Genomic DNA, 25,158 nt, shown 5'->3' on the forward strand with positions numbered 1-25,158 from the left:
AAGGATTTGGCGTGGATGTGATGTGCAAAATAAATAAATAAATAAATAAATAAATAAATAAATAAGTAACCTTAATCTATTACCAGAGATCAAATTGGCAACATCCACTGGATCATAGAAAAAGCAAGAGAGTTCCAGAAAAACATCTAATTCTGCTTTATTGACTATGCCAAAGCCTTTGACTGTGTGGGTCACAACAACTGTGGAAAATTCTTAAAGAGATGGGAATACCAGACCACCTCACCTGTCTCCTGAGAAATCTGTATGCAGGTCAGGAAGCAACAGTTAGAACTGGACATGGAACAGCAGACTGGCTCCAAATCAGGGAAAGGAATACATCAAGGCTATATATTGTCACCCTGATTATTTAACTTCTATGCAGAGTACATCATGAGAAACGCTGGGCTGGAGGAAGCACAAGCTGGAATCAAGATTGCCAGGAGAAATATCAATCACGTCAGATATGCAGATGACACCACCCTTACGGCAGAAAGCGAAGAAGAACTAAAGAGCCTCTTGATGAAAGTGAAAGAGGAGAGTGAAAACATTGGCTTAAAGCTCAACATTCAGAAAACGAAGATCATGGCATTCAGCATCACTTCATGGGAAATAGATGGGGAAACAGTGGCAACAGTAGCTGACTTCATTTTGGGGGCTCCAAAATCACTGCAGATGGTGATTGCAGCTATGAAATTAAAAGATGCTTCTTGGAAGAAAAGTTATGACCAATCTAGATAGCATATTAAAAAGCAGAAACATTACTTAGCTGACAAAGATCTGTCTAGTCAAAGCTATGGTTTTTCCAGTGGTCATGTATGGATATAAGAGTTGGACCATAAAGAAAGCTGAGCACCGAAGAATCGATGCTTTTGAACTGCATTGTTGGAGAAGACTCTGGAAAGTCCCTTGGACAGCAAGGAGATCCAATCAGTCCATCCTAAAGGAAATCAGTCCTGAATATTCATTGGAAGGACTGACACTGAAGCTGAAGCTTGAAAACTTTGACCACCTGATGCAAAGAACTGACTCATTGGAAAAGACCTTGATGTTGGGAAAGCTTAAAGATGGGAGAAGAAGGGGACGACAGAGGCTGAGATGGTTGGATGGCATTACCGACTCGATGCACATGAGTTTGAGTAAGCTCTGGGAGTTGGTGATGGACAGGGAAGCCTGGCGTGCTGCAGCCCATGGGGTCACAAAGAGTCAGACACGACTGAGTGACTGAACTGACTAAACTAATCTATTACATTTTTTGATTTGCTAGATGTTTGTGATTGGGACAAAGACTCATTTGTTTTTGGAAGCTTAATTGTATCCACGTGGATATGAGTAAACCTCATTCATTCAAGCCAATGGGAGGAAATGAGAGCTTGCATTAGCTCCATCTCTGACTTTCTAGATTCTATCTGCTATAGCCAACCTTTCTTGTTGCAAAAGGGATTTAAGGAAGCTCACAAAAGTACAATATGGTGAATTAGAAGAGCAAAGGAGGAAGGGGAGGCAAGAGAGCAGGGCAGGTAGGAGAGAGGAGGGAGGTGAGGCAGTGGGGTGGGAGAGCAAGGGGGAGAGGCCGATGCGGAAACACGATGAAACGTGAAGTGACGTCTGTGCCAAAAGGAGGATGAAAGGGGACAGGCTATTTGCCAAGTTCTTGGCACACCTGGTCCCACGGACACAGCCAAGGCATCCAGGCAACTAAGTGCCGAGCCTTTACTGTGAACTGTCAACCGCATCACGCTGCCCCGTCACCTCACTCTTCATGGATCTGTAATTGGAAGATGAGGACACCGTGCTGCATCCCCCCACCGCCGCCCCCCCCCGCCGTGGGGACGGGGATTCATGGCACAGTGTTGAAGCGAATGTCTGGAAGAAAACATTTATTAATTCAGAACACATTCCTTTAGTCTAGATGGTTAAATTCTCTCCAAGATGGGTGGACAGACATAGATGGAAATGAGGTCTTTTGAACTGGACAAAACAGAGACTGAAAGCGTGCTGCTTTGGACGGAGGCCAGGAGAGCCATTCCACATTAGAATGCAACAGGGAACAAAATCAGACTATGTCTCCGGCTTATCACGATGCTCTTCACAGGGGCAGGTCCAGCGGCAAGGCTGCCAGCCTACACTTCTGAGGCTTGAGCGTCGTTGAGAGGCCTGGCCTCTAAGGCCTCGAGCACAGGTGAGAGATCGATTTTGTACAGGGAATGCGACCCAGGAGGGCCATTTCTGAAACACTGCCCCCTGCTCGTCTTCGTACAAACCCCATGAGAGGGTTGGTTGATATTACCATAACCATGGGCAATCCTACAGAAAACTAGCCTAAGTAACTGTTTAAAAGGAGCCAGGAAGCACTCAGTAAAAATCTCTGAATAGATCCTAGAATTTGGGGAACAAAAGTATATTTTCCCAGACTCATGGTAAAATACAGAGATGTGCTAAGAAGGCAAAGAATGTTCCCACTATGTACATGGACTGTTGCCCACATAGAAGAACCTGTGCCCTCAGTGGCATGGGGTGCCCACCACAGGGCTGGCAGTGTGCCGTTCACTTCTGCTCCTTCTCTCCTTCAAGGCCACGGTATTTCTTCAAAATGGGAAATGTCTCCATTTAACAGATAAAACAGTGAAAGATCAGAGAAGTTAAGTGACTTGTCAAAGTCATATAGTGAAGGACAGAGGGAGAATTTGAACACAAGTCTTGCCAGGCATCAAGGCCCCTACATGGATGTACCCCCTGATAAACTGTATTTAATGCCACAGTTTCCTAGTCAAACTGTGATCCCAGGTCATGGGGAAGACAACCCCCTCTCCTCTGGAGGTTCTAAATCAGGGATGGGCAAACAATTTCTGCAAATGGCCAGAAGGAAATGTTTTCAGCTTCATACAATATTTGAGAGGCTTCCCAGGTGGCACTAGTGGTTAAGAACCCACATGCCAATACGCGGGATGCAAGAGATGTGGGTTCAGTTCCTGGGTCAGGAAGATCCCCTGGAGGAGGAAATGGCAACCCACTCTAGTATTCTCGCCTGGAGCCTCCATGGACAGAGGGGCCTGGCAGGCTACAGTCCATGGGGTCGCAGAGTCGGCCACGACTGAAGCAACTGAGCATACGTAAGCCATGTGCTTGCTGTCACAGCTACTTAGCTCTGGGCCGATAGCCTGAGAGTAGCCTTATGTGGCACGTGAATGACCAGGCCACACTGGACTGTTCTGGGCTCTTCAGAACATAAATCTGAGAATAACTGCAGTGAAGATGTCACCCTGATTCCTAGCCTGTATCCTCGAGCCCTCAAGCCCCCTCTGTTCAGAACCCTTTAGGAAGGTCCTGTGGGCTGACCAGTCCTGTGCCCAGAACCACAGGAACTTCAAATGAACCATAGCTATATTTTTCTTCTTCCAGTCTCTCAAAATCCATGAACTGGTACAATGATAAAGGATAGCATGTCTTTACTTTTTTCTATTTGGGGGGCGGGGTACACTGCAGAGCATGTGGGATCTTAGTTCCCCAACCAGGGATCGAATCCATGTCCCCTACGTTGGAAGCATGGAGTCTTAACCACTGGGTCACGTGGGAGGTCTCCAGTATTCCTTTTCTACGATTTCTGCAGCCTGGCACCGAGGAATGACATTTTTTTGGTCCTAAATAATTATGAGAAATGCCCTGAATGGAAGTGACGCCCTGCCTCAAGAATGCCTAAAGCAAGGGGGTGGCTTCGGGGGACATCCCCAGGTGGGGACCGTTAATCCCCACCGGTTCCCACCACTTCACTGGGAAACTCCATAGCCAATATCAGACTCTACGGTACAGTGAAGACTGCCGGCTTCATAAAGTTTACCTCAGCACTCATCACCAGTGAACCCATCCCCAATCACAACCTTTTTAAATTAAGGAGACACATAAAGAACTTCACTCCCCTGAAGATTTTCCTCCTGGCTTTCAACTGAAGCCTTTAAGTGAAGGGCAGCCTATAGCTCTCACAATAGGAAAATACAATCTGTTTAAGTGACTAACCTTCTAATGCTTGCTGCTGCTACCTTGCTGGTAGAAAACAATCTTTTTCCTATTATATATAAATTCCTGATTCTCAGTAGCTCTGAAAAAAAGCTATGTATTTCATTGCATTTCACTGCATCTCTGGCAAGTTGGATATTGAAATGGCACAAAGATGCTGACAATCCTCTAAATGAATGCATTGGTATTTCTGTGACTGGTGACTGGGTGTCAAGGGTTTAATCCACACTACGGTGCTGTCTAAAACTGGTAATAAAACAGAGGAATAATACACCGAGATAAGATCCAAAGGACATATAATAGTGACATGCGCTGCTCCGTGACAAGGGCATAATGAAACTTACTGTGGGAGAGACTCGCTTTATAAAAAAGAAGCCGTGAACTTCTTTCTGACAACTGCTGTGAGCTAGAAACGGGCAAGATGCAATCCATCTTCCCTGTTCCATTTCTGTTTCTGGACCAGGTTTAAAACTCAGCAATCCATTAGTAAGTTGTCACAGCAAGAGATGGAAGATGTTTATAGCTCACAATCCAGGCTCTCTGCCCAGTTGCCAGCGACCCCTTACTCTCCCTCTCTCCCACAGGGACGGTATCACCTTCCCCCAGGCCATCCCCCTGGTCCCAGCTGACTAGACCAGAGGAGGAGAAGACAAGCTATTTGGAACAAATACTGGGAAATCCTAATTTAACTTGTGCTGGTCTCTTGGGTAAAGATGTAAACATCATACTGTGAAGTGTCAGCTTTTACCTGTCACATGAACCAAAAAACAAAATTGTTATGAATTTCAAAATGATATCACTTTGGATAGGCAAAAATGAAACCCTTTTTCTTTCATTTCTGATCTGGAGCTATGTTTCTTTCTAACGCAAAATATTTAATCGGGTCATTTCCAGAAAAACTCAAAACTCAAATTGAGTGATCTCTTGGACCACACAGACATAAAATATGGGTGACTGAGATTCTTCCTCTGAGTTTTCTTTCTTTTCCTCTTTGTTTGATATCGCTGGGGCATTCACAGATGCCACTGAGGAGGGTTGCCAGATAAAATACAAAACCATCTATCGAATTTGAATTATATACGTTTCATATAAACTCATAAAACTCAAAAATTTTAGGAAAGGTATTATCCATGCAATATTTAGGAGATAGTTTTACTAAAATATTATATGGGACTTCCCTGGTAGCCCAGTGGTTAAGAATGTGCCTTGCAATGCAGGGGACATAGGGCTAATCCCTGATCGGGGAACTAAGACCCCAGCCGGGAAGCAACTAAGCGCGCGTGCCACGACTGGAGACTCCGTGCGCCACAGTGAAGATCCATGCGCCGCAAACAAGACCCAGCGCAGCCAAACAAATAAATAAAATATTGTATGTCATTTGTCTGAAATTCACATTTCACTGAGCATCTTATGTTTTCAGTTGCTAAGTCTGATGACTGAAGGCAGGAAAGGGACATCTGTTTCCGCAGTGTGGTCGCCGCTGTCTTTGTACTGAGGCCTTGCCCCATCTCTAGCTCCTCCCAGATGGCCTTTTCGGTTTACGTCTGAAGACCTCACATGGCCTCTGGCTGTCAGCTTACAGGAGTCGGGCTCCCGGCTTCTTGCCCTATTTCCAGGCTCCCTGGTGTCCCTGGTCCTTTCTCAGTCTCTTTCGATTGATCTCCTGACCAGCCTCTCTAAAGTCTACAGGAGAACTCAGGGCTATCTCAGGCACCCTCATGCCTCAATACACTCCCTTCTCATCTCTGCTTAATTTCTATTTTCCAGATTGACATGAAAGGTAGGGGAGGAGCGAGCCGTCACAGCTCTCTGAGCCTCACCCAGAACCTGAATCAAGAGAGGAAAGAACCCACAGAATCTACGTATGGGGAAGCTCTGTTTTTCTGGAACGCCCCTGGCTCTGCCTATCTATATTTAATGCTTGGTTCCCCTTCACACACTCTTCCTTCATCCCTCCCCAAACCTGAGGACTGTTTGTCTCCTTGGGAAAGAAAATGCAAACTAAAAGTGGATTCTGGATAAGATACCCTTCCAAGTTTTGAGTTTAAAAGGTAAAAATTCATCACTCTTGATCTCTGCTTTCATTTTGATTATCCAACTACAATAAAACAAACCAGAATTTCATAACATGTCTAAAGCACTTGGGAAGTTAAAATTACTTTTATAAATCACCCTTGGCTCGAAGAGTAAATCAACACTATTATTAAAGATTAATTGCAAAATAACTTAAATGAGAATACTCCAAAACAAAATGAGGAGCTGAGCCAAAACTGTCCTCGACTGTAAAATAACATTTTTTACAAAACAAAAACATGAAGAAGCAGGAGTAAATGAATAACAATTAAATAAACTTAATAAAGATGTGAACTGAAAAAAATCAATGCAAGAAGTGATTCTTATGGAGAAAAGATAAGTTATGCAAATTAGATCAGAAAACATTTTAAAAATTAAGACTTCAGGCAAGGATATAAGGTGGAAATTAGATGAAAATGATGAGGTGATATAGATTCTATACAATCTCAATAAAATTTATTAAATATTTGAGAATATTCTTAAAATTGATCAAGCAGAGCAGAAAGTTCTTAATAGCTGAATAAATGTGACAATATAAACAAAGAATTATCTCTCCCTAAATTTCTGAACAAGAGTTTTATGACTGACTTTTCTGACCATTTCTTAAAACTGACGATCTCTATGCTCTTGTAATTATTCTAAAACAAATACAACAGTTGAAAGGTGACAGTCAAAATACAATCCAACCAAGACAACAGGTGCACACACACACACACACACTCACACACACACACAGAGGAGACTAATCATATGTATGGAGTGAAAGTGAAAGTATTAGTCACTCAGTCATGTCAGACTCTTTCTGATCCCATGGACTGTAGCCTCTGTCCATGGAATTCTCCAGGCAAGAATACTGGAGTGGATAGCCATTCCCTTCTCCAGGGATCAAACCCAGGTGTCCTGCATTGCAGGCAGATTCTTTACTGTCTGAGCCATTGGTTTAGTCGCTAAGTCGTGTCCAACTCTTGTGACCCCATGGACTGTAGCCCACCAGGCTCCTCTGTCCATGGGATTTTCCAGGCAAGAGTACTGGCGTGGATTGCCACTTCCTTCTCCAGGGGATCTTCCCAAACCAGGAATCGAACCCAGGTCTCCTGCATTGCAGGCAGATTCTTTACCGACTGAGCTGTGAGGGAAGTCCGTCTGAGCCATTAGGGAAACCCAATTGTATGTCCATGGGCCAAAATCTAAGTATACAAACCCATCAACATATTAAAGCAATTTACTGCAACAAAGTGAGGTTAATTAGTAATGTAGAAAATCAATGAACATACACCTAACTTTGTTCACAATTAAAAGGACAGAACTACCCTTTGCTATTAGTCACTCAGTCATGTCAGACTCTTTGCAACCCTATTGGCTATAGCCCACCAGGCTCCTCTGTCCATGGGATTCTCCAGGCAAGAATACTGGAGTGGGTAGCATTTCCTTCTCCAGGGGATCTTCCCAACCCAGGGATCGAACCCAGGTCTCCTGCATTGCAGGTGGATTCTTTACCACCTGCAATGCAGGAGATTCTTTAGGGCCACCAGGGAAGACCTAGAACTACTTTATCAGATATTAAAAAGGGATATAGTAAAAGTCAGTGACTTGCCCATCCCTAAGTCATTTCTTAAGAAGATTTATAAAGAATATATATTTTAAGGCAATTTTAATAAAATCACAAAGAAGACAAAAATGCCTTCTATTTACTATTACTACTGAACATATTTTCGAGGATTCTATCATAATTGCAACTTATATCACGCTAACAAAATAAATTAGAATATTAGAAAGAAAGCAAGTCATAGTTATATACTGATATTATATATTCAGAAAATGCAAGGAAACTCTCAGAACTAATACAAAATCTGGTAAGATAATGGTGGTCATCATTTAACAAATGAGTAAATTTAAATCAAGATTTTATAAGCCCAAGTGCCTCTGTTTTTTCAGTCATGATGGTGGTAGGAATGGGTAAAGAAAGGAGATGCAAAATACAGACTCTATAGATTCTATATTTTTATAGAAGTAAAACATATGACTATATCAATATAGATAAAATAATATAGAAATATTCATCTATCAATAAAAATTTAAATGATCTAAGTTGGTGGGTTACAAATATTATACCTGACACAATGCTATTTTGATCATTGCTTTAAAAATGGAAAGAAAATGCCATTTTAAAAGTTACCTCTGTTGCAATTAAATTTTCTAAACCAGCTTCTTCAGGAGGGTTATACTTTCACTTGATCTACATTTATAAAACAACTGCTTTTTACTCCGTTACATAAATAAAAGTATTTTATATATTTTAATTACTTGCTTAAAATCTGTCTCTCCTACTATTCCTTGAGCTCACTGAGGGCACAGAGCATGTCTCACTTGGCAACACATAAAGAGGCTGCGCGCACTTGCAGGCTGTGAGAAGGCAAGTAAAGCAAGGAACATTCATCCCCACTGGCAGCACTGGAGTGCAGCTGACTATTAAAAGCCAAAGCCTGACATGTATCAATTCTAGTAATAAAAGACTAGATGAACTTGAAATGTTCCTACTGAAAATAACAAAAAGGTTGGAAAAATATAAAAACTGCATCTAATAAAAGTACTGCAGATCTACACAAGCAGAAATAAACTTTTATTTATTTAGGATGTACAGGAGAGGCAGAAGCGGAGCTCAGAGGGGAGCCAGAGGTGCCTGCGACGCCGCCGCAGGGACATGCTCAGGTCCAGGAGGGCAGCTGAGCCAGGAGCAGAATGGGGAGAGGGGAGAGGAGGGAATGGGAGAGGGAAGGGAAGGGAGAAGAGGGAGGAGAAGAGAAAGAGAAGGGGGGTAAGGAGAGGGAGGGGGAAGGGAGAGGGAGGGGGAGGGGAGAGGGAAGGGGAGGGGATGGAGAGAGGAAGAGGAAAGGGGAGGGGGTAAGGGGGTGGGGAGAAGGGAGGGTGGAGGGAGAGAGGAGGGAAGGAGGGGAGAGGAAGGGGGAGGGGAGAGGAAAGAGGAGGGGGAAGGGGGAGGGGAGAGGAAAGGGGAGGGGGGAAGGGGGTGGGGAGAAGGGAGGGTGGAGGGAGAGAGGAGGGAAGGGGGAGAGAGGAAGAGGGAGAGAGGAAGGGGGGAGGAGAGGGGAGGGGGAGGGGAGAGGGAAGAGAAGGGGGAAGGGGGAGGAGAGAAGGGAAGGTGGAGGGAGAGAGGAAGGGGGGAGGAGAGGGGAGGGGGAGGGGAGAGGGAAGAGAAGGGGGAAGGGGGAGGAGAGAAGGGAAGGTGGAGGGAGAGAGGAGGGAAGGAGGGGAGAGGAAGGCGGAGGGGAGAGGAAAGAGGAGAGGGGGAAGGGGGAGGAAGGAAAAGGGGAGAGAGGAGGGAAGGGAGAAGGGGAAGCGGGAAGGGAAGGGAAGGAGGGAAGAGAGAGGGGTGGGTAGAGGGAGGGAGAAGGGAAGTGGGGAGGGGAGGGAAGGGGAGAGGGAAAGGGGAGGGGAGAAGGAAAGGGGGAAGAGGGAGGGAAGAGGAGGGGAGAGAAAGGGAGGGGGGAAGAGGTGGCAGGGAGAAGGTAGAGAGGGAAGGGAGGGGAGGGGAGAGGGAAGGGAAAGGGGAGAGGGGGGGAAGGGAGGGGACAGGGAAGGAGAGAAGGGGAGAGGGGGGGAAGGGAGGGGGAGGGGAGAGGGAAGGAGAGAAGGGGAGAAGGGAGGGTGGGGGGAGCCGGAGGGAAGGGGAGAAGGGGCAGGGTGGGGAGAAGGTAGACAGGGAAGGGAGGGGGAGGGGTGAGGGAAGGGAGAGTATGGCCACCACGTGTGGGGACCCAGGGTATCACCATCACTTCCTCCCAGCATCCAGTTAATGGGCTTCAGGACAGAGAATCAAAGGCGTCCGTATAACAAGGGGACCAAAGCAATTGTTTCTCTTGTTTAAGACCCAAAGTTCTCCACTGGAAAGAGAGGTCAAAGTTATACTCTGAAGATTCAAGAACCTTTAAGCCTTGGTCCTGGACTGCTAATCTCCCTAGATGCTATACTCTGAAGATTCAAGAACCTTTAAGCCTTGGTCCTGGACTACTAATCTCCCTAGATGCTATACTCTGAAGATTCAAGAACCTTTAAGCCTTGGTCCTGGACTGCTAATCTCCCTAGATGCTATACTCTGAAGATTCAAGAACCTTTAAACCTTGGTCCTGGACTACTAATCTCCCTAGATGCCCACAAAATGAGAATAAAATCCTCTATAAAGGAAGAGAGCTTCACTTCTAGTTTCAAATTGTTCCTGAAGGTAAATTTTTAAATAAAATGTTCAGTAAGCCATCAAGAATATACTAAGGGGCCTCTCTTGAAGAGCCAGGCCTCACAGATTGAGGGAACAACAGGCACAGCGCCTGCGGGGATCCAGGTACTGGCGTCAGCAGAGGCAGACTGTGAGGCTATGGTCAGAATGTTCATGAAGATAAAAGCTGATCGCAGCGTCAACAAGGACCCAGAGACGGTCTACATGTGAAAAAGATTCAATTAGATACTGTGAAACTGGAAAGACAGTAATAAAGTAAGAACTCAAGGGACAGTGTTAACAGTAGATTAGACAGAGTTGAAGAGAGAATTACTGAATTTCAAATAGGCCCTAAAATTCTCCACAATGAAGAAAGCAAGGCAAGATAAAGTTCTTAAATTAAGAAGATAGAGTAAGAGAAGAAACAGTAAGGGAGTATAATGTGCATTTAATTGGAGAACCAGCAAAGAAAGAAGAGGAGGTAGGGTCAGTAATTAAATGGAGAGTCTTCAAAAACTACAAAACATGTTACTCTACACATTCATTCAAGAGGCCCATTGAAGTCCCAGTGACAAAAACCAAATAAAATTCATATTAATAACATTATAGATAAATGGCAGAAAATTAAGAAAGTTTGAAAATTTTAAAGAAAACTAGAGAAAGGAGTCATTTTGCCATTAAAAGAATTAAGTAGTTAACTTTCTAATACACAACACCAAAAGACCCAAAGGAGGAAAAGAAATAAAAAACACCCACATTAGAGTTCTAAAGGAAGCTGACAGAATTCTATTGCCAGAAAAAACAAAACTACCTTTTGATTCATTAAGAAGTTCCTGAATATAATCTTCAAGAAAAGAGAAAATTATACCAGACAGCATCTCAGGGATATAGAAGACATGCACAAAAAATGTTCATAGCTAAATTTTGTACAGGCTCCAAATTAGACTAACTCAAATGTTCATCAATAGCAAAATGGATAAACAAATGGTGATATGTTCATAAGGAATAGTATAAACAGTGCAAATGAATAAGCCTCCAATTATGTGACATGGAGTGATTCCTACAGACATAAGGTAAGATTCAGTAATAACAACAAGACCCAATCAAAAAATGCATACTGCGTGACTGCATTTATATAAATCTCAAAAAGGCAAAAGTAAATAAATATATATATATATATATAATTTGAGAATATGTAATTACAAAACAAAACTAAAGAAAATAGTTAAAAAGTTGGTATCAGGAACAAGGGAATTCCTGGGTTTCAGATCTTTGTTTTAATCTGTATGGAATCATCTGATTATTCTTCTTCATAAAAATAAATTTAAGCTGTTTATATATGTATCATGCATGTTTTATATTTTCCTTATATTTCATAATAATTAGTTGAAAAAAGATCAGTATCTTCTAAACTCCCAAATAGCCCTCAGAATGAACTATCAGAGAAGATCCTGGTTCCTTTTGCAATTAACAAAACTCCCTAAATTATGGTTTTCCACCACCATCATATTGACCTACAGGTAAGTATGTTTGTTGAGTAAACACATGTGTGCTTGCGTGCAGGAATCATATTCTCTTTCAATATAGAAAATATGGTGATTATTTTACAGAGTTCCTCTTTTTGATTCTGTCTACAATTAATTTTTATTATATGCCAGTAGGCTGCAGTCCATGGGGTTGCTAGAATCAGACACGACTGAGCGACTTCACTTTCACTTTTCACTTTCATGCATTGGAGAAGGAAACGGCAACCCACTCCAGTGCTCTTGCCTGGAAAATCCCAGGGATGGTGGAGCCTGGTCGGCTGCTGTCTATGGGGTCGCACAGAGTCGGACACGACTAAAGTGACTTAGCAGCAGCAGCAGCAGCAACAACAATTTCTGTACAAATTAGAGTTTAAGCACAATGACTAAAAGTCTATATTAATCTTTATTTACCACCTCTGAGTTATCTGCAAAATAAAAATACTCTCTTATTCACATGTACTTATATCAGGATTTTGAATTGCCATGGAAGAAAAACCCCATATGCACAAAAAATGGACTCTCCGAAATTATTTGGCCTTGAAACAACAAAGCTAGAAAGCCTAATTAGGAGTGTCAGATATGTTTTTAGATATCTTCCTTGGAAAACAACAAATATGACAGCTAGAATTGTGCAAAGGAAAACAAATGGAACAATTTATGCCAAGAAGTCAAAAGGGCCTCAAGTGTCATACCAGAGAGCAGAAATAGAAGAGAAAGCCTTGGTGCAGTGAGATAATAGTAAAGCAAAAATAAAAGCAAAAAGACAGCTACTTAGAATCTTTTAAAATATTCTAAAATCAAATTGTAGCCTACGCCCACTGAGGCAGGTGAAGCATGTATTTTTCCATTAACTTTTTTCCAGGTTTCCTTTTATGCCCTAATCGTTATGTTTCCCATTTTTCTTAGATTTTAACTTACATATAATCTTCCTGTATCGTGGGACCCTAATCAGTTTTGTTACAAGTTAGGATAGAAAAAAAAAATTCAATCCATAAGTAGAATCTTCTTTCTGAGATACTTTTTCAACTGCTAGTTTTTGTCAAATTAGAGATGACCAAAGGACACAACGGTAGAATTTCCTATTTTTCCCCTCAAGGCCATTTCTTAGCAAATCTGAAGTTATCTGTGATGAATGGCAGAGAAGCAAAGGTTGCGGTCCCTTAGGCATGGGATGGCTGTCATGAAGAATGAGCTCTTTACCTGGAAGGATATCAGAAAGATTCCCACGCTCTTCAGGTTCTCCAGAAATAGACAGGCAGATGATATTAAATCCAGCCATGGGCAGCATCCCAACTCATTCAAGTCAAACTGATGAAATTAATGTAGGACGAGGTGGCAGCCACCCAAAGGTTTGAAGGAACTCAAGGATGAAATTGGAAAACTGTTGGCCAAGATGCTGGGTCCAACATTACAAACAGGCACCACCGTCGCCCTGGCAGATTGTGAATGTCATTCTGTTCATTAGAAGGGGTCAAGGGAGGACCTGGGAGCCTTAGGAAAGCAAGTGTCTCTTCCGCTTGTCCAATATCCAATGAAGTACAGCATCATTAGACACTGAGACAAAAATAACCTTCTAGGGGAAAGACAATATGGTTTCTGCAAAGAGGAAAGCATGAGTCACTGATTTATTATTGGTCTCTGAGGCACAGAGACAAAAGGCCAAATGTTGGCACAGTTTAGGGGAGAGCTTTCCTAAGCATCATCATGAAACAGGATGTAAGGAGATAGTGGATATCTCAAACCCTATGCACAAGACAAATAATTTCTACATCCCATCAGAAAAGAAAAATTCTAAGTGCCAGCAAGAAGGGACAGTCTTTGAAACCTGAAGAGATCAGGTTGTCATGATAAAGGGTCTAGTGTAGGTAGCACATTTAAAACATTACCATTTGATGGTACTGGGGAAAGACACAAAGGAAGTTCACTTGGGGAAACCTTTTTATTGAGCATGAATCAAAAGTCAAGTTTTGCGCCAAGTAGTGTGTCAAGAGCAATGAGTAAAACCCCTTCTGCTCCCCAGTAACTCAGAGACCCAGGCAGCGGTCGTGGTAAAGAACCTGCCTGCCAATGCAAGAGACGTAAGAAATGCAGGTTCAGTCCCTGGGTTGAGAAGATCCCCTGGAGAAGGAAATGGCAGCCCACTCCAGTATTCTCGCCTGGAGAATCCCATGGACAGAGGAGCCTGGTGGGCTACAGTCCATAGGGTCACAAAGAGTTGGACACGACTGAAGCGACTTAGCATGCACACACCATACAGATGACTCCAAGACCAAGAGATAAGCTCTTTGTTGGGACTTGTGCCCATTCATGACACAATGGCAACTATGGATGGAATCAGTACAATCCTGGTCAGGCACTAACACATCCCTCAGGGCTATGGTTTGCCAGGGAACTAGGTTCCTTGAGGCATAATTCTAAAACATACTACAAATCCCCTTGTTAAAATTAATGATAACTGCAATACAAACCCAATAAATCCTAAAACCCAATTTTATTGGTTTGCTCGGTGGAAAAAGATACAATGGATTTTAAACACATGCAATTCTAACATGAATTATTATCTGTCTTGACTTTGTGGGGAAGGGAAGCAGACATGATCGAGGTGTTTGTCACGACTATTAATACCACGTGAGGTTTTTAAAATGTGATGCATACATAGATACACATGTATGCATAAATTCCCAAAAGCCTCATGAAAAAAAATTAACTTTCTTCATTATGATTAAAGAAAACTCAGCAATTAAAAAGAGAAAGGTTTATTTACCGACCATGAATTTGAAGAACTCTGCTGGTGTTATAGAATTCTCAACCTTGCTGAAAAGTTGAAGAATTCTCTCAGCTCAGGCAACAGTCTCCCAGATCTGAAGAATGATTTCAGCAACCTCAAGCCCAGGAGACCAAAGTCTCTCCTGCCAGTCAAAAGCCTCTTTATTTCCAATCAGTTTTAAGCACCCACCTTCCTCCTTTCCTGCTTCATTAGCTAGGGGGCTGTCATTTCAAAGAAGCGTATAAGCATACATGTGTAGAGGAAGTGTTAGCGTTCTCTGGCATAAGGAAAAAAAATTATTTGATGATCAGATTGCTCAGTATTTTCAAACTATTGAAGGCACTGCCATAGGAACTCCATGAAGCAAAATCAGAGCTGAAGAAGAGATCCACACAAAGGCAGACATTTTTTCCTAGTTTCTCTGATAAATCACCTCCTCTCCCTTTTTTCTTTTCTTGCACAATTTTTTTTTAATGGCATATAATAGCAGTCCTTTGAAGTATCAAAGATCATTCAGAATAGAAACTGAAACCAGTCTGAGAGAGAGCACAGTTCTCAGGCGTCGTTATCAAGTCAGAAATCCCTGCCTTCCTTGGGAACCACGTGGAGAGGTGGTGTTTGTCTCCTTTTCGGTTTCTTTCTCCCTTCGTAGCAGTGCTAGGCCCACAGCATACCTTCAACGAGCGTGTGTGCTCAGCCGCTCAGTCATGTCCAACTTTTTGCAACTCCATGGACCGTAGCCCGCCAGGGTCCTCTGTCCATGGAATTTCCCCAGCAAGAATACTGGAGTGGGTTGCCATTCCCTTCTCCAGGGGGTATTCCCGACCCAGGGATCAAACCCATGTCTCCTGTGTCTCCTGCATGGGCAGGCTGTTCTTTACCACTGTACCGCCTGGGAAGCCAATGAGTGTGTGTTCTGAACGGATTTTCTACCTCTCTTCTCTCTGCTATTTCTCTTTCTAAAGAAAAACTAGGGTCATCCTGCACTTCTTGCAGACTGGAGATGAAAGGAAAAGAACTGGAAGCCTACCTCCAAGGCCTCACATCTGAAGCCTAGGAAACCCAGCACTGCAGGTCAATATTTCCAGCTAAAGATCCCTGAGAAGGAGGTACAGTACATCACTGCGTAACATGAGAAGGAAAATGGTTGTGTGTCTGTAAGTATGGGTATACAAATGTCTTGCCTATCAATTCAACAAAGCTAAAACCTCTTGCGATGTCAAAGGCTAACACACAGACGCACATGCCTGCTCATACTCTGCTAGGGAGAAAGCAAGCTATTTTTTAGAAGGAAAATTAGGAAACAAAGTATAAGAAAACATCATGAAAGATGATCACAACTCTTTGACTTCTAGGAATCTACTCATAGGGGGAAATGGAGAATATACAAAAATGTAGCCTCAAAGGGAGCAGTCATATCTATATTAGCTTCAAATCAAAACAATCTAGTTGGTCAGTGGTAAGGAGGTAGTCAGGTTAATTATCAAATATCAAAATGATAGAACACTGCGCATCTATGGAAAATGCACAGAATGCAGACTGACATGGAGAAATATTCACAGTTTTGTGAACGAGAACAGGCATGCTAAAATCAAAATATGTCTTTATATTAGGTAAAGACTTGTGTATATTTAAATATGTGTGCATGCTAAATCTCTTAGAGTTGTGTCTGACTCTCTGAGACCCTATGGTCTGTAGCCCACCAGGCTCCTCTGTCCATGGGATTCTCCAGGCAAGGATACTGGAGTGGGTTGCCGTGCCCTCCTCCAGGGGATCTTCCTGACCCAGGGATCAAGCTGTGTCTCTTACATCTCAGGCTTTGGCAGGAGGGTTCTTTACCGCTAGTGCTACCTGGGAAGACCCACATTTAAATATGCCAATGTGCATAACAAACTATGCATCTTCAGATATTTGTAAAGGGCATCTTTTTCTTCATCCTTCTCCCTATCTGAATTTTCTGATTCTGGTCTATGATAAATGTGAATTACTTCTGAAATAAACATAGAAATCGACATTTAAAAAATCCTTATTATCTACATAGTTTTTTTTAAGAAAAAAATGTCCCTTTAACCATCTATAGCTGCTAGGTTAAACAGGAAATCCTTGTGAGTTGGTACTGGATGGCAATGATAAGTTGAAACAGATAGGAATAATTCATAGTCAAAAAGTCATCTGATTATCATGTTTCATATCTTCATATAACTGTCAGATTTTTTACACTAAAATGTTCTTCCAATAAACCTAAAAATCAAAAAGCCAGTACCAAGATTTTTCTCCATCTATGCATCTGATTCTCAGAATATGCCTTTTATTTTAGATCAAAGAATCAAAATTGTCTTTGATTCAAAACACCCATGTAGATCCAGCATTTATATCTAAAGTCAACCTATTTATAATCACAGATTTTTTGAAATCCCTGATTTTCTTTTTATCGCTATCATGCAGAGTGCTAGTGATAGTACAACTTGGACAGTAACAGCTCTGCTTTGTTTCGCGGGCAGTCTCCTTTACGGATACAGGAAATTAAAAATGCAAACACTACAAGCCAGTCAATCAGGAAACCAGCACTGTGAATGTTACAGCTCTGAGGGTACAAATTAGGGAATCAATTTTTCCCTTAACAGAAGTATGCTCACTAAGTAATTTGTTGTTTTCTTTAACTGGAATTACCCCCTTCCATTAACTGGGGAAGTAAGTCCAAATTAAAATCGCTATTTGTCAATTACCTGCTAGAGGTCCGCTCAAGCCTTGGGTTGGGTGGTGCTGGTTTAGTCGCTAGGTTGTGTCTGACTCTTTGCGACCCCGTGGACTGTAGCCTGCCAGACTCCTCTGTCCATGGGATTCTCCAGGCAAGAATACTGGAGTGGGTTGCCATTTCCTTCTCCAGGGGATCTTCCCAACCCAGAGATGGAACCCTGGTCTCCTGCATTGCAGGCAGATTGTTTACCAACTGAGCTACAAGGGAAGCCCCTTGGGTTGGGACCAAGGCAATAAAGCTCATCAGCTGTCATTATAATCACCATTATCTCAAACCGCTCAGAACGCATAATTTGGGGTAGGGGAGAGGTTGGAAACTCCTAGTTACTGTTGACACGAAGGCAGACATTAGTGAGGATTTTAAATGTGCTCAATTATTCTCTTTTTTTCCAGTGAATTTTAATTTTTCCCTCGTTCTGGGAGGACTTGCTCAGCACGCAGGGTACAGTAGTGAGTATACTGACCTGGTCCCTCCCTGCATACAGCTTACATCCTAGGGGAGGGAACGTTAAGGCGTGAGAAATCATAATCACAAATGGACAGCACTTCAGAGGAAGGGAATGGGCTCTGAGAGGGAGTGAGGGAGAGGTGGCACCGGTGAGTCAGGGAGCCTTCTCTCAGGAAGCGGCGCTTCAGCTACGCTCCTCCTAATACGCTTCTCTGATCATCACCCTTTGCTAGTCCTCCTATTGTCTCCCTGGCCGCTCCAGCTCAAATTTCTCTCCCTGCGGGTTCCTCTTCTTCTATTCCAAACTCAGATTCTGAAGTTCTTCAGGTCTAAGATCTCCCTCTTCTTCTCACTCCAAAGCTCCCCCTAAGGCAAGCCCTTCCACTCTGATCTCAAGCATCACCTACATTCAGCAATCCCTAAGTTGGTTTTCCAGTCCAGAACTCTTTTCCAAGCTTTGAATCCATGTGTCAGCTGCCTACATGACACCTTCATTTGCATCCCTCACCGGCATCTCAAACGTCGCATAGCCCGTGTTGAAGTTAAGACATTTCCCTCTAGCATCTTCTCTTCCTTCAGCCACTTCTGTCTCCTTACATGGAACCATTCACCTAGCGGCTGCGTCACTCATCGGGGGTCAACCACGGCACCTGCTCCCTCCTCGTGTCCCATATATAACTGGGAGTTCAGCCCGGTCTAGTTGGTAGCTGAAATACATCTCGAATTTTATCACATTTTCCCATCTACGCTACCATCAGCTCTTGTTTGGGCACTGCAAGCCTTTTCTCTTCTCATCTATTCTGTTCCCTTCCAAATTGCTGTCTTAAATGGAAACCTTTCCTGATTACTCCTTGCTTTTAAAATTCTTACACTTCTAAACATTGAATCTAAAATTGTTCAAATGGCCTCTAAGACCTTGCATGATCCATCCACTGCCTAACCTTTTGGTCTCATCTCATGCCAGTCTTAGCATTATTCATTGTTCACTGAGCCTCTTTCAGTTTCTAAAATTAAGAAGAAAAAAGGGAAAAAAGGACCCTCATTTCTTAAAGACTTTGCACACACTGTTCCTTCCCTCTGGGACTTCTCAGGTCTGCTTTATAGCATGAGTAACATACTGCTTTCTGTCTCAGATACCAGGACATTCAGCTTCAAGTAATAGATTACCTGGTGGAAGAAGTTTTATTATTAATAACAGCAATAAGGATACTTACTTGTACCTCATATCACAAAAACTCTGGAAGTGAGCACTTCCAAAGTGAATACAATGTCATCCAAGACCAAGACTTTCCCCTTTTCTGTTCTGCTCTTCTGTGCTTGTCACTTTTTAATTTAGGGTCATCACCTCCTGGCTACAAAGTGGCTGTCAGAGCTCCCTACATCACGGTCTGACACAACACTGTTTCTGCCTTCATGGTAGAAAAGGGGAAAGAAGGCTCTGCTCTTGTGTATACCAACTCTCTCAGAAACCAAAACATTTGTTTCACATTTTCCCCTCATCATCTCCGTGTCATAGGGTGACTCTTAGCTGTCAAGGGGCGCTGGTTAGAGGAGCATCAGGAGACAGAAGGGAGGTCATGATGGCTGGCGAATACGTAATTAACTATGTCTGACACAGCCTTCAGAACACTTATCAAATCAGTAATCAAACAATTCGACAGGCAGGCTCACTTTGTTCACTGTCCCCTCTGTGAGATCATATACCCTTTGACTATGGGGAGCTCATCTGTCTCTAAGCCCAGCACCACTGCTGCGCCTGATCTATGTAGGAAGCAGCTGGCGGTGGGAGAGCACGTGAAAGTACGGGTGAGCATCAGAGGCAGAAACCAGGTACAAAAGGGGGAGAAAACTCCCAGCGCAGAACTTAAGCTGATGGTCGTCTCTCATGCCTCACGGTTCAACTCTGCATTCCAGTTAATTTGAAAACAGTCTTTCATCAAAAAGGGGCAGCTTTGGAAAGTGCTGCTCTGCACCATGAACGCAATTTTCCTAACCTCTTCATCCCCGCCGTGTGAGTAGACATGGGGACTATAATTTGCATTGGGATCCAGGAATGAATTCTTCACCAAAAAAATTTTAACCACTGTTATAGAGTTCGATGATCCAGAAAATTTTAAGTTGCCTCAAGGACATGAATGTAAATCAATTCTTGGATAAATCACTCCAAATATCATTCAACAAGAAAAATTTATGAAAGCTAGAAAGTTATTTAAAAGAAGAGTCATAGAATTTGGGGTTTAAATTTTCCACTCCTGAGAGCATCACACTAACAGATAAAGAAGTTATCCAGATGACTGGATGAGGGGAAAAGCAGATGTAAAATGCCTGGCACTTGAAGGATGCTCGGCATAGTATTTTTGTTCTTGTATCTGGACCACAGGAAAACCTGATTTACTCCGAACTCTTTCATGTCCTATATATGGGATTGTAGGCAAGTTGAATATATTCTTTGGTTCATAAATAGTATAGTGATCTTAAACCACCTTCCAGTTATAACATGCAGTCACTCTACTATTTAAAAACTTAAGTTAATAAAAATTAAATGGCATTGAACACAGTCCAGAGTAGCGAATCTAATAAAACATGAAGGGATAGATTCATATTCCCAAGATGCAGAATCTGTCCATAGTTTCTGATGAGCATTCTCTCTGGTCATCTCGAAACACAAAGGGCACTCAGTGACATGCAAATACCACAGAATATTTTCTTAAAGAAAGTTGTGACACAGACAAGATGAGATTTCAGATTTTAAATATGGTTGTCGTTTGAAATTAAATTCCTTAAAAAGAGAAATTGACTTTAGCGTTGGCACAGGGAGTCCCCTAAGGAAAAGATGTAAACAGATGGCTGAGAAAGATCACCCACACGCTGCGCGCAGATCTTGAGGAGGCATTTCTAAGGATGAGGCGGCACTTCCCAGCCTGGGCCACGGCCCACGAGGATCCTTATTTAACCCACAGAAAGCAAAGGGTTTTCGCCTCGAACCAAGAGGAACCTCAGTCTGCTTGCCTCACAGCGATCCAGACCAGTCTCCAGCACTCCCCAGTGTTCCAACAGAAGCTAAGTGCCAGTCGCTTGAGACAGGCAGTCCTCTAGTAAATCAGGGTTTGAGATCAGCCCTGAACCAACGTCTTCCCATAAAAACGGGCTGTTAAGCCCCAGCTAAGCATATTAGGCATTCAATTTAATGTGTGACACACATCTGCTCTCCTTTCTCAGGGAGGAGAATTTTCAAGATAACTTAAATCCTGGACTTAATCAAGGGGGAAATAATTTGGCAATGTTTAAAACTGAGCTTTAAAATACAACCCCAAAGAGAGCGAGGGAGACCATTTAGCTATAACTAATGAGATTATATAACACCTAAATCAAACACAGGTTACCTGAGCTGAAGTACTCCATCTTTTTTCTGGGCCCATTCATCTTTCCACTTGATCCATCAACACTTACCAAAGACTGTCATCTACCTCTGGCCCCAGGCACAAAACACAAGCAAAAATGCGAATCTGGTAATCCACCCCAATCTGGTAATCCACCCCCCTCCAAGCCCAAAGGTCACAAGAGGAAAACTCACAGATTTGTCTTTGACGAGGAAAGCGCAGCACTGAATCCCAGCCATCAACATCTTGTGTGGGTTCCACGCCACAGAGTCAGCTCTGTTACGTTAAACAGAGGAAAAGCAGGGTAAGGAGGGGAGACTCAGCTTCCTCTGGTGGGAAGAATGCTATGACCCCCTGCAGGTGCTTTCAGTATTCACGTCCAAGTCAGCGCTCCAGAGGCCTCCTGGTGTGAGTGGTTTGGGGAGTTTGTTGTTTGGAGATTTTTTTTTTAAGCAAAAAAGTGCTTAGTTTGGGGCCTATTATCAAAATGTCACCTAAGTGGGCAAAGTCCAGAGAGATCCCCTTGCCTGAAGAAAATGCACCAGGCCTGGGAAACCACGCTTACCTGTGGATACCCTGCAGGAGCCTGCAGTGCTTCCTGGACATCAAGGCTGAGCCACCCCAAGAAGCCTGTTGAGACAGTGATACAACCCAAACCACGTTATTTCAGTGTTATTTGTTCACCAGCCAGTTGTCATTTGATACTGTAAGTCAGTTTCAACCAACATGGAGTCTAGGAATTTTTTTTAATTATTTTTAATTGAAGGACAATTGGTTTCTACCATACATCAACATGGATCAGCCATAGGTAAACATGTTCCCTCCCTCTTGAGCCTCCCGCCCCCCTCCCACCCCATCTCACCCCTCTAGGTTGTCACAGAGCCCTGGCTTGAGTTCCCAATGGACTCTGGGAAATTTTGATCACCAGCTCTGCTCAGGTGATCTGAACCTCATTGCAACAGAAGGGTCTCCAGTGACGCTTAGGAATTAAATCCCCACATTATAAAGAGACTGGTAAGTAACTCATTGAGCTGCCTGTGGACAAAAGACACAGTCCACACACTCTAAAATCTTAGAATCTAAAGTACACAATAGTCCTCCAATGTTGACAGCTCCAGCAAAAGTTAAGAAAGAGCCCAATATCATATGGAAAGAAATGGCAAGACTGGGTGCGCCACGGGTGTGGAGGAGGAAGGAAACGAGAGGTCTCCACGTTCTCAGAGCATCACAAAAGCCGAGCTCACTGGCACACAGCAAAGAGTGGCCGCAAGAGCAGCCTTCCCGTTCAGGGCTGGCCAGGGGCAGGAGAGCGAGTCACCAGGCTGCACCCTTAAGAGGGGCTCACTTGCAGAGTTGGGCTCTCACATGGTCCTGGGAGTGGATGTCTCATTAAATTTCCAAGTACCAAACTGATGTTCTTACTGCTCACACTGATTCTTCCTCCCTCCCCTCCAGGCTTATTGACTCTGGGATTTCCTTTCCTCTCCTTATTCTCAGCTCTCCTCTCCTTTGCTTAAACAGTTATCTGCCCAATGAACCCTAAGGAACCTCGACTGCCTCACGTTCCAGCCCTGCTTCCCTGGACTAGACTCTCCAATCATCCCAGAAGTTCCCAAAGGTTTGTGGGCCAAAACTGGTGCACAGACACGTCCTCAAGATTCCCAGGTAAGGGACCGATGATCAGGATTGTCAGCCAAGCCCCCTTGTCCCTGCCCTTGTCTCCCACCGTCATGCATGATGGACCGTGTGTGACCAAGGCTGAGCTGTGGAGGCAACTGCCCTTGGCCTCTGGGAAAACTTGATCTGAACCTGCTAATTGAGCCTTCCCAGGCCTGCGTTTTAAGAACTTGACCCTCTCAAACATGAAAATCACTTACATTTTAGGTTCTTTTACTTCTCTTACACACCCTAAACTCTAAGTTGCCTGCTTTTCTCAATTCTCATATCCTTCAACTTCTTGAGAACCTACCAGTGGCAACTAGGGGAAGGGTTAGTCAGGAAGACTCAGACACACCCAGTACTCTCACCCTTTCTGCCCAACTCACACAGCCGCTCTCCCTGCTGCCCCCTGCACTGCCCTCTGCCTCTTCCTCCTCCTCAAGAAGCAGACAATGTTCTGCCCATCTTAGGGAGCTGGACTGCAGTTTCAAAATCCCAGGAGCTCTTTCAAGGCATCAGTTCACTTGTTTACAGGGTGGTTAGGCATGGTTGGGGCCTTCCCTGGTGGCTCAGACAGTAAAGAATCCACTTGCAGTGTGGGAGACCTGAGTTTGATCCCTGGGTTGGGAAGATCCCCTGGAGGAGGGCACGGCAACCCACTCCAGTATTCTTGCCTGGAGAATCCCCATGGACGGAGGAATTTGACGGGCTACAGTCCCCAGTGTCTCAAAGAGTTGGACATGGCTGAGCAACTAAGCACAGCATAGTACTGGCCGGGTTAGAAACAGGTCAGCCACAAATGCATTCCTCAAAAGGACTAAGGAGAAACACAACACCCCAATGCCAGTGTCCTCCTTATACTGGCTTCCCTCTGTAACTTCGTCATTCCAAAGCTCGCCACATCAAACCAATGGATGTCACTATGGACCTCTGAGTTAGATGCCACGGGGACTGTTTGCCTATGTTTTTCTCTTTAAGTAACTAGTTAATAATCTTAAATCGTAGGGCTAGTCTTGAGAGGGAAGTGGAGGCAGGGTGGAATGGAAAGACGGCAGCTCCAAAAGCCCCCGATTTTAAGGGTAGTCTTTGCCACCTTCTCTAGGACGAGGACTCGGGATGGAAGTGCGGTGGGGAGCGTGAGGATTTGCAGCGGCCACAGCCTCTGCTTCAGAGAAGAGTTGGATTAGCCCTGAAATCCTGGTCTCAGGCAGAGGCTGCAATAACCCCGGCTCTCACAGCCAAAACTTTCAACACGACTAAGGTTTTTCTTATTCAGTTGTTTAAAAATGCATTGTGATTAACCAAATTTCAGATACTATCAGATGTAAGGGAACTATTTTTTTGTGGACTGCTGAGAAAGAAAAAAAATATGACATCAACATACCAATTAGGTATATTAAAGATGTAAACAAAATATGTGTATCTTCGAAATAATAAGATACGGTGTACATGCTGGCCAAGTTGGTTTTAAGGAAAATGCAGAACAAGCAATCCTGATTTCATTTTTAAAAAGAAACCCAAGTAAATACCAGTTTTTAATATTTTAAAGGCTCTTTGAAATATCGTCTAGAAAACTTCAAACAGGCCAAAGTTATCACTGTAATGTTATTAATTTTTTATCTTTCAAATTAATAAACTTGGTATAGAAAGTTTCTTCAAGAAAAGCTACATGTTCCTGCATAGAATTTTTTCAATGGGACTTCTCTGGGAGTCCAGTGGTTAAGGATTCAGAGGATGTGGGTTCAATCTCTGATCTGGGAAGGCCCCACGCGTGTGAAGCAGCTGAGCCTGCATGCCGCAGCTATTGAGCCCGTGTGCCTGCCGGCCGAGCTCTGCAACAGAAGAAGCCTGCACACAGCACTGAAGAGGAGCCCCAGCTGCCGCAACTAGAGAAAGCCCGTGGGTAGCAACGAAGACCCAGCACGGCCAAAAATAAATAACATTTTAAAAAATGTTCATTCACAGAATGACGTCTGTAATATTAGAGGGTGAGTGAGTCTTGTCTCAGTGTTAGAGCCAATTTCTTTAATAAGTCACACAAAAAGTTGTCAAATTTAATCGAATACTACATACATGCAAACAGAACAATTTTCGTGGTTCAAATATTCCCTTATAAAAGGGTTTTCTTAAAAAATTCAACCTCTGATTTTTAAAAAATCTAGAGAGGTTTTCATTCACATCTTATCAATCACAATTCTCTCTAAGCTCCATAAATCTCTTAACATCATTCCCAATTTGGAAACTGCTGTAGTTACTCTGTTTTACAAAAACTATATAATCCATATTTGATGTTTCTTTTATGAGAGTAG

At 43.3% G+C, this 25,158-nt stretch overlaps 1 protein-coding gene across 3 annotated transcripts in view; it reads right to left on the reverse strand.

Moving 5' to 3' along the window:
* Positions 1–25,158, reverse strand: part of GADL1 (glutamate decarboxylase like 1) — a 191,729-nt gene that overhangs the window by 102,772 nt on the left and 63,799 nt on the right. For all 3 annotated transcript variants that reach the window (XM_018038444.1, XM_018038443.1, XM_018038445.1), the window contains 2 exons: positions 21,756–21,820; positions 21,385–21,466 (listed from right to left, as the gene is read on the reverse strand). In XM_018038444.1, coding sequence (XP_017893933.1) covers positions 21,385–21,466; positions 21,756–21,820 — 147 coding nt within the window. The remainder of the gene's footprint in view (positions 1–21,384; positions 21,467–21,755; positions 21,821–25,158) is intronic.

The sequence above is a fragment of the Capra hircus genome, chromosome 22, assembly GCF_001704415.2.
Source record: "Capra hircus breed San Clemente chromosome 22, ASM170441v1, whole genome shotgun sequence".
Lineage (NCBI taxonomy): Eukaryota > Metazoa > Chordata > Mammalia > Artiodactyla > Bovidae > Capra > Capra hircus.